We start from the raw sequence: 10683 nt of genomic DNA on the forward strand, positions 1-10683 counted from the left end.
TTGAAATTTCAACCCAAAGGTAACATTTTAATTTTATTTTGGGAGTCATTTTGTATCATTTGTAAGAAATTACATAATGAGAAATGATAATTAAAAATTTAATATTATATTAAATAATGTGGTACGAATATTTTTTTCATGGAATAGTAAACTTTCCAAAAAAAAAAAATTGTTTAGAACCAATTATTATTTTCTTAAAAAACTCTTAAGTAACCAAGTTTTGAACCATTTGAAGAAATCTTAAAATATGATTGCCTAAATGTTTAATGAAAACAGTTTAATTAATATGAGAGGCCTGTGCTGGTTTTTAAGAGAAACTTGATGATATTAATTATTAAAGCTAAAATATAATTGTAATAAGAAAATAGCAGTCGAAATATCAAATCAAGAGCATCTAATTTTGTTGTTTGTTTTTAAATGGCATGGAGTTTCCCTTTAATTGCACGAAGGCATTTTATTTTGTTTGAATTTTGTTTTGTGCAGCACCTAAAAAGCTGGTACAATTAATTTAAAATTAGTTAAACGTAATTTCCATTTTTCATCTGAGTTTTCAGGATATTTTGTGGAATCAATGGTGTTTGTATTGACGAATCGATCGTGAAGGGAGACAAGGGTCTAGCCATATAAATTTGTCTTATTCCATTAATTGATACTATGGTCCCATTATGCATTCCCAAGTCACTGCAGCTGCATCCCTTTTTGTTTTCATCTTAAACTATCCATTCTACCTTTCTTTCAAAACCAGCAACCTCTAAATAACAATAAATATTAATAATAATAATAATCTCAATATTATTTTATTATTACTCATAACAAAAGAATTCAAATTCCTTCACACCTCATCATACTACCTCATTTCAAAATTCTGCATATCTTCTCAACTCCAACTCCATAACATGACAATAAATGAAAGTTGTATTGTATTGTATGCTTCTGTTCTGTTATTCTTACGTCATAAAGAATCATCAGAAAACTATCACTTTTTTCAAGTAAAAAAATAAATAAATAAATAAAAAAAAAAAATATATATATATATATATATATATATATATATATATATATATATAGATATTTAGAAAAAAGTATACAAATGGATATATATCCAATTTCACCCTCTGCTCTCGTGTGTATTGACTCCATAGTCCCTACCCCTGAAATGAACACAACCTGACATGTGCCTCTATATATATACCACTTTCTCATTCGTTTCACCTCACTTCCAATAACAAGCACCATCTTCTTCTTCTTCTTCTTCTACTTCTTCTTCTACTTCTTCTTCTTATTCTTCTTCTTCTTCTTCTTCTTTCTAAACCATCTCATATTCTCATAACATACCTTTATCGTTCCTTCTGTGATCACCATGCCTGAGGCTCCCAGAGGCTCTAACATAGAGTATGACCTTGCAGAAAAGAACAGGGAGATTCTGAACTTCATAGAGGATGTCACTGCTAACGCAGATGAAGTTCAGAAGAGGGTTCTTTCTGAAATTCTGTCCCGCAATGCAAACGTTGAGTACCTGCGACGACACGGTTTGAAAGGCCAAACCGACCGCGACACCTTCAAGAACCTTCTCCCTGTCATTACCTACGAGGATGTCCAACCTGACATTAACCGCATCGCCAATGGTGACACCTCTCCAATTCTCACCTCCAAACCCATCACGGAGTTTCTCACCAGGTGCCCATGATTTTCCACACCACAAACTCTTCTTTGCTTTTCTTTCCATCGTCTCCCCTCGCATGGAAACGTCTTGGTTTAATTATAAATAAAAATTTGAACTTCCCATCACGGAAGTTGAAGCCAACTTCCAAGATTTTAATGAAATTCTTCCGTTAAACTTTGTTTAAAGATTTTAACTTTAACACAAAAAATACATTTTTTTTGTACTTTGTTATTTTCTTCTCATTTATAAACCAAAAAGTTAACAATCAGTACTTGAGTTATGTATGTGGATGAAATGTTCACATATTATGAGTTGGTTTATGGAGCAGTATAGATTGGTAATAATGTTCTGGTGATATATGTTTGATTGAGTTGATTATTTGATTTGGTGATTCTAACAAAAGAAATGGGCATGTGTGGTTTGTGTTGGATTATGCAGCTCTGGGACATCAGGGGGTGAGAGAAAATTGATGCCAACAATTGAGGAAGAGCTAGGGAGGAGGTGTATGTTGTACAGTCTGTTGATGCCAATAATGAGCCAGTTTGTTCCAGACCTAGAAAAAGGAAAAGGAATGTATCTGATGTTCATAAAATGTGAGTCCAAAACACCTGGAGGAATAGTGGCTCGTCCAGTTCTCACAAGCTACTACAAGAGTCCCTACTTTAGGGATAGACCCTACGACCCTTATACAAACTACACAAGCCCAAATGAGACCGTCCTCTGTCCTGATTCCTACCAAAGCATGTACTCCCAACTCCTTTGTGGCCTTTGCCAAAACAAAGAGGTTTTAAGAGTGGGGGCCATCTTTGCCTCTGGCTTCATTCGTGCCATTCGCTTCCTGGAGAAACACTGGACCCTCCTTTGCAATGATATCAGAACAGGAACTGTCAACCCTCTCATAACTGACACGTCAGTCAGAGAGGCTGTGATGAGGATCCTACAGCCTGATCCGAAGCTTGCGGATATGATTCACAGGGAGTGTAGCAAGGGGTGTTGGCAGGGGATTATTACCAGGCTTTGGCCCAATACAAAGTATGTGGATGTTATTGTGACGGGTACTATGGCACAATACATTCCCACTTTGGATTACTACAGCAATGGCCTTCCCCTTGTGTGCACCATGTACGCTTCTAGTGAGTGTTACTTTGGTGTTAACCTCAACCCTCTTTGCAAACCTAGCCAAGTCTCTTACACCCTCATCCCCACCATGTGTTACTATGAATTCCTACCCGTCAACCGAACCATTGACCTCACTCTACCTTCTAGACCATCACCAACATCTCTCAATCACGCACAATTGCTCGAGCTTGCTGATGTCAAACTTGGTCAAGAATATGAGCTCGTTGTCACAACTCATGCTGGTAACTTAGATTCAACTTTTATTCTCTTCTTCTTCATCTTACATATATATAATGAAAATTCACATTTTATCATATGGTTTTGAATGAGTGTGAAAAATGTTTCAGGGCTTTATCGGTATAGAGTGGGAGATATACTAAGGGTGACAGGATTCAAGAACAAGGCCCCACAGTTTAGCTTTGTGTGCAGAAAGAACGTTGCCCTGAGCATAGATTCTGACAAGACTGATGAGGTTGAGCTGCAAAACGCAATGAAGAATGCAGTGACACACCTGGTTCCATTTGATGCACACGTGAGTGAGTACACCAGCTACGCAGACACCAGCACAATCCCGGGACACTATGTGTTGTATTGGGAGCTAAGCCTGAACGGGTCAACCCCTATTCCACCATGCGTGTATGAAGATTGTTGCCTAACAATTGAGGAGTCATTGAACAGTGTGTATCGCCAGGGTCGTGTCTCGGACAAATCAATAGGACCCCTTGAGATCAAGATTGTGGAACAGGGCACCTTTGACAAACTCATGGACTATGCCATTAGCTTAGGTGCGTCAATTAACCAGTACAAGGCACCAAGGTGTGTAAAGTTTGCTCCTATGGTGGAATTGTTGAACTCAAGGGTAACATCCAACTATTTTAGTCCCAAGTGTCCTAAGTGGGTTCCGGGACACAAACAGTGGATTCATTGTAATTGAAGAATCTAAACGTGCACATTGTATATGTGTTGTTGTTGGTAGCTTTCATGCCACTTTGCATGCAATGTTTCTATAGGAGGATTAATAATTCTATGTTGGATTTTTACTTTATCATATTATGAAACAAACATTTTGTATTTATCTCTCTTTTTACACAAATTTTTAATAATCTCGATTGATATTTTTTATGAAAAGAGAGGTAGACACAAAACTTCATGTGACAATAAAAAAAAAAAAATCTGACATGAGAAAGTTATCTAGTTCTCTAAGTAGAGATATATTAGGTCAAATCTACGTTTAAACTTGCACAATATGTACAGTGATAATCTCGTCTGAGCCACTGTAAAAGTTTATCCAATTGAATAGTGTTTTTAACCTTTTGTTTTTTCTAATTTACCTTTTCCTGTCTTATTACCTTTGTGGCAATGTTAATCGTCATAAGAACGTTGGGTTGGAAGTGGGTTTTACAATTTTAGACAGCAATCATGGATGGCCAGTTGCCCCACTGAAGTGGCATGAGGCTTATTTCCCGTAAACAGAAACGAGAAAGGCCTCACTTGTGAACTTTCTTTTTCTATAGTTTTCAGAAAAAGCATGCCAACTTTATACCACTATCAAGACCAACTAACCAATCAATCAATGACACTGAAATAATAAATTGTTGAAAATAATATGCCGAATTAACCTCTTTCACTTGGTATTGGTATGCTGGATGTTTCTTTTTTACTTGGGAATCGATTTCGAATTGTTTTGTTTTTTTAATGGAGAATAAGTTGAATGTATAAAAGAGAGAAAGGATAAAGGTGGTGTGTAATTTTTGGGAGAGAGAGAAATATAATATGGGAAAAATGTATGGGACGTTGAGAATGTTGATAAGCTTGGAGGGAATAGTGAAAGTTTGGAATGAGTCCAATGTCTTTATAAGAAATAGTTGTTGTGTCAGATTCTGTCACTGAATCAAGGAACTAAAACCATGTGTGGGTATTAAATGAACAGGGGGGACTTCTGTTCAAGGTTCAACCACCTTTTCCCTAGTAACGTCAAAACCAAACCACACGAATTGTGTCATTGTTACGATTTTCTTTTTGTCTCCACCTTGTTACAAATTTTTAAGTTGCCAACTATTGCCAGATTAATCTATTCCTCACCTTTTATTTTATCCACGGAAAACATCTTTTCTACCCTCCTTCTACTTATTTTCCTCAACACACCAATCTAACTCTAATATCATTGTAAATTTTGTTTTAAAACGTCAGAAAATTTAATACCAATCAATTGTCAACTGCTCCATATAAAGATTTATGGATAATTCTGTTTATATATTATTAATCTTATTCCCTTTTAACCAATCACTGGGACCTTAAAATCTTAACACTATTGCTATCATTCAAATCAAGTCCAAAATAGGTTTGCAGAATTTTCGCTCTAGTTGGATTCTAAATGACTGATTTAACTTTAGGTTAAAATTTTGCCATATTAACAAAGTTAATTACATGTCAAGGAAAGAAAGAAGAAATAAATAAGAGTATATATATTATTTACATGCTAACAAACTGTAGAGTGTATTATTTACATGTTTCTACAAATATGAGTTTTTTTTTTATCAAAATAAGCAATTTTCCTTTTATATTACGATAATAGATAAATTTTAAAAAAATTATAAAAATATGCAATTCATATGAAGAAGTCATACACTCTATAAATGATTTTAACGAATTTGTAATTGATTACGACGTTGATGATTTTAAGAATAAAGTTATTTACTTCTTGTACGACTTATATATTTATACAACTTTATTTTTAAAGTTGTTTATCTAGACGACTTGGATAATACAATTTATTTAGTTTGTTACAATTTTAATTTTTTAAACATAATAAAATGAAATAATTGGAAAAATACACAACTTTTTTATATAAAATCATGTAAGACCTGCGCAGTTTGTCTATTTTAATATATAAAAAATAGATTTATCTATTTTTTAGAAAAAACAAAATATATATATATATATATATATATATATATATATAAATATCTTTTAAAAAAGTTAATAGGTGAATAAAATATTAGAAAGAAAATTGAGGGTAAATTACTTTAAGAATTAAAAGAGAAACAGAGTAGGATTTTTTTTGTTATGATAATGTCTTGTGCCGTATACGATGGGAATGTCCCACTCTGTACCCGACAAGGACGAACCCCATCTCTGATCTGGCCATAAACTGGCCTGAAAATCGCAGTTGTAGTATACAGAGGGAAGAAGCTCATGGATGGTGCTGAATAACACTCAGTTTTGTTTCTTTTCTGTTTCCTGCATCTTGTCAAAACAAACAAGAGCAACTTATGTTTCTTCATGGTCTCTCTGACATAATCATCTACTGTTCCAGACAATTTCTGAAGAAATAGACAACCATACTTTCTATTCACATACAATGCAAATTCTCTACTCATATTTTTAATTTCGAGGGATTAATTTTATTCAAATATAAGTTTAAATTTAATTTATCATCAAATAATTGCTTTCGTAAGTTAAATTCATCTTATTTATATATTATAAATTATTTTTATATTTAACTGCTATGATTTCCTCATGATAATGATGTTAAATATAAAGAAAGGATTTAATAGTGGATATATAACCCGGATTTAACAGTAAATATTCCGATATATCTAAAGCTCAAAAATTATAAATTATAAATTATTAATGTTTTCTATGTAATGTATAATGAAATTTAAATATATCTCATTAAACCGGCTTACTAGGAGGAGATTTATTACTATTTATATATTATAATTTACTTTTATGCTTAATCTATTAGAATATTGAAGGGTTAAATATGTTTTTAGTCTCTATATTTTGAGGCGATTTTGGTTTTAGTCCATTTTCAAATTAAAGTACAATTTAGTCCTTCAACTTTAGAAAATTCTTTAAAAAACCTAAAAAAATTTGATAAAAAAGACTAAAATCAGAGTTTTCTAAAGTTGAAGAACTAAATTGTACCGTAGTTTGATAATGGATTAAAACCAAAATCGTCCTAAATATAGAGACTAAAAATATATTTGACCCACTATTAAACACATTCACTCGTAACAATAATCAATAATATCATGCATTCACATAGATAACATCAAATATAAAAAATCAAGAGAATATATAGTGAGAATTACCATAAAGTCCAAAATCTTAATTATGATACCGTGATTTTCAATTATATCACCATATTTGTAGTATCCAATTTATATGCTGATTTTGTTATTGTCTTCATCTCTGCAGTCACGCTGATGTATTTTATCAATATAACAATCATTAATAGAATAAATTGCGCAATTAAAATAGTATGAAAAATAGTTCATAATTAAAACTGCAATTAAATCTATATTTAATAAGCACTTAGCATAAAATATTTTCAACCACTTTGTATAAGTACAAATCCAAGTTGTATTTTCTGATGTAATAGTAAATATATATATATATATATATATATATAAAAGAAATTTCAAATTAATTATATATTTAAAGAAACTCGTTAAAATTTTATAAGTGTAAAGTCAATTTCATACGAAATGTGTGAGCCTTGGTCAGATTATGGGAAGTGGCAAAGAAGATAAGGTTCGTAGCCATACACATTCATGTTTTGTCCTCCTCATGTCGTTTTCGATTTCCCCACTGCTACATGTTCATTCTAATTTCTAAGACAATTCAAAAGGGTAAAACATACTCATAAATGTCGTTTGATGTATCCTGAATCTTTCTATGAAACAATAAATACAAATTATATATTTTTTGAGAAAGCTTTTTTTATTATTTTATATATAATTTGATAATAGGATTTAAATCTTAAATTATACACATAAAAGTCTTACTGTTACAAAAGAGATTTTATGTTTGATATGTTTGTATTTTTTATATAGGTTAATAATTTTACATTTCTAAAGACATAAATTTACATTATCGTATAAAACTTTTAATGTAATTTTACTTTTAGATTTTATAATAGCTGATATAAATTTATGTCAAATATTACAATTTTTTAAAAATTAATTTTTGCTTAAAATCATAATTTAAAAATATATAAAATATCAATTGTGTGATATCTCAAATTATATAAGATGATATAATATAGAATGGAACATATAATAATAAAAGAGAGCAGTTAAGAGGATGTAAATAAAGTATAATTTTACAGTCATCCCAAAAAGGCTATAAAATTAAACTTTACACATTTTAAAGTATTTCAAAATAAGCAGAGGACTAAAGTATTTTAAAGGATCTATAAAGTTTTAGATTTCCTCTACAAACAAGTCTTCCAAAAATGAATAAGATAGATAAAATATTTCCTAGGAACTAGGGGCTACATCCTCACTCTCCAATGCTTGCTCAAGAGGAACATCATCTGCGTCTACTCACATCAATTGGATGATCATTGCAAAAAGGAAAACACAGACAAGCATACACAACAAACAGAAAGGGTAAGCTAGATTCTAAAAAAATATATACATATTAATTCACTTTAACTTAACATATTCTCTAGTATTCACACAAGCAAGTAAATAACACCATATAACAGATCATAACTAGACAAGACTCGTCCGGACTTAGAATGAATATCGAGCTATGGCGGGCTGTGCACTTGTGGTGGCCTCTACTACTTTGCAAAGTCATTGCCCTGGGTCAAACCTTACCACACACACAAGGTTAGTCTGTTATCACTCATCTTGGGCCATACTAGAAGCACCCAAGACTAAGACCTCCTACTACTCTCACCACATGACTAATTCTTCTCTAAGTGAGATTGAAAAAGTCATTGGAGTGTTAGGGTAACCCCCAAGACTGAGCTTCCTATATTCATTCTAAACACTACAGGGATCTCACCTAGAGATCTTAGTTATTTACATTGAATTCATTCCACGTACATTACCAAACAATAACAGACCCAGAAGAACCACTAAACAATATAAAATCCCGTAAACTCATCCTTAGATAAAGAAAATGACTCTTAAACCATCACCAACAGTTTCAGAAAGGTCCAAAACCCCCTAAAACGACCTAAAGAACATCCAAAAATGTTACCCAGAACCCCGAAAACCACCCAAAACTGTCTTGGATGATTTTTCAACGACAATAATCAATTATTATATGTAATAATCGATTATTTACTAGAACTTTGAAGAAAATATGACGTTTTGACTAGAATAATCGATTATTCTTATCAGTTTTTGACAGCAACCTGATTTTAGTGCATCTAAGACACTTTGATGAGTTTTTAACACTCCCAACTTGATCTATATGATGAATTAAATTTGCCTAATTGATTTTAACACTTCCTAACCTCATTGTTTAACGATTAATCATGGTTTTATGCTTTAAATCTTCATTTTCATCAACTAAGACATCCAATTTCGATTTTACTACTTAGAAACTATTTTAAGTCATTTAGACACTCCTAACAGGTTAGAAATAACCTATCTAAACTATCCCATTGGTCTAAGTTAGACCATAACTCCTAGATCTCAAAATCATTATGCCACTTCCCCTTAATTTAGTTTAAAACACTTAGTTCACTAAACTTTCTATCTAACAGGCTGCATAATAACAATTTCCAGCATCTCAGTAATTCCACCACACCACAAAATCTCAATTATAACAGTTCCTAATCAACCATTCACAGTCTTGTACACAATTAATCAACAAGCACATGTTCTAACAGTTCAGTTCATCCAATTTTTACTCAACAACAACATTTTCTTTTACACAGTTCACACATGCACAATATTTCACAATTTTAAACATAATCACAAGTCATGCAACTTTAATCCATTAAAAGAAAATGAATCCTAGCTTCCCTTACCTAGAAATCCTAGAGTGCAGCTCAACATTTTTCCTCAGTAGTTTCTACTTCTCAAGGACTCCCAAAAACCCTAGAGACCACAAATAGTGATCAAAGACAACTCTTAGAGCTGGGATTGAAATTAAATTGAAGGAAAAGACACAAAAGACACATGCAATCAGTGAAATTGTAGGTCTTAGGTTTCCTAACAGCAAAGAAAGGGGAAAAATAACTTACCCGCTTAAACTGAAAATTTGGCCGATGTGACTCACAGCCTGTGATGTCAAGATCGTCTATGCACTTTCAGAATGAAAATCCAGTGGCATAGTGGAGGAGAAATATAGAGAGAAGGCAGTGTTTTGAAAGAGCAAGAGGTTTGTGAGGTAGCTGGTTTGGAGGAAATGACATAGGCACGTTCTGAAAGTGCCTATTGTAGCTACTGAGTTGTTTTAATTTTCTAAAACTTAATTTCATATTCTTAATTTTTTTTTAAATCTTTATTCTAGGTTATTACATTCTCCCCCAACAACAAGAATTTTCGTCCTCGAAAATTTGACTTACCAGAGAACAGATTAGGGTAGTTCTTTTGCATCTCTTCCTCCAACTCCCAAGTGGAATCGCTTGTTTTGTTGTCCCAAATGACTTTGACAAGTCTAGTAGTCTTCCCACTGGGCCTACTATGACTGGTTGCATCTATATAAAGAGATCCTCCTTGACTTGTACAGTGTCAACTTCCAACACGTGAGAAGGGTCAAGAACATACTTTCTCAACTGAGAAACATGGAACACTGAATGGAGATTAGCCAGCTGAGGTGGCATGGGTGTCTCATAAGCAACCGATCCAATGCATCTCAATATCTGGTAAGGTCCAAGGTATCTGGGAGACAACTTCTTAGCATGGATGGCCTTTCCTACTCTAGTAGTAGGCGTCACGCGAAGGAAAACATGGTCCCCAGCCTCAAACTGTAGAGGGCGACGTCTCTTATCAGCATAGGACTTCTGCCTACTCTGAGAAGCTCTCATCCGTTCTTGAATTAGCTTCACCTTTTCAGTTGTTTGTTGCACAATCTCTGGGCCAGTCAACACTGTCTCTCCATCCTGGAACCAGCATAAAGGTGTCCTGTAGCATCTCCCATAAAGAGCT

General features: G+C 33.1%; 1 protein-coding gene across 1 annotated transcript; it reads left to right on the forward strand.

Moving 5' to 3' along the window:
- The first annotated feature begins 1173 nt into the window (after positions 1-1173).
- Positions 1174-3830, forward strand: LOC106754457 (indole-3-acetic acid-amido synthetase GH3.6). The gene is made up of 3 exons (XM_014636471.2): positions 1174-1677; positions 2102-3024; positions 3130-3830. The coding sequence occupies exons 1-3, from the start codon at positions 1361-1363 to the stop codon at positions 3714-3716; spliced, it is 1827 nt and encodes a 608-aa protein (XP_014491957.1). The 5' UTR covers positions 1174-1360; the 3' UTR covers positions 3717-3830.
- Positions 3831-10683: the final 6853 nt, after the last annotated feature.

The sequence above is a fragment of the Vigna radiata genome, unplaced genomic scaffold, assembly GCF_000741045.1.
Source record: "Vigna radiata var. radiata cultivar VC1973A unplaced genomic scaffold, Vradiata_ver6 scaffold_216, whole genome shotgun sequence".
Classification (NCBI taxonomy): Eukaryota; Viridiplantae; Streptophyta; class Magnoliopsida; order Fabales; family Fabaceae; genus Vigna; species Vigna radiata.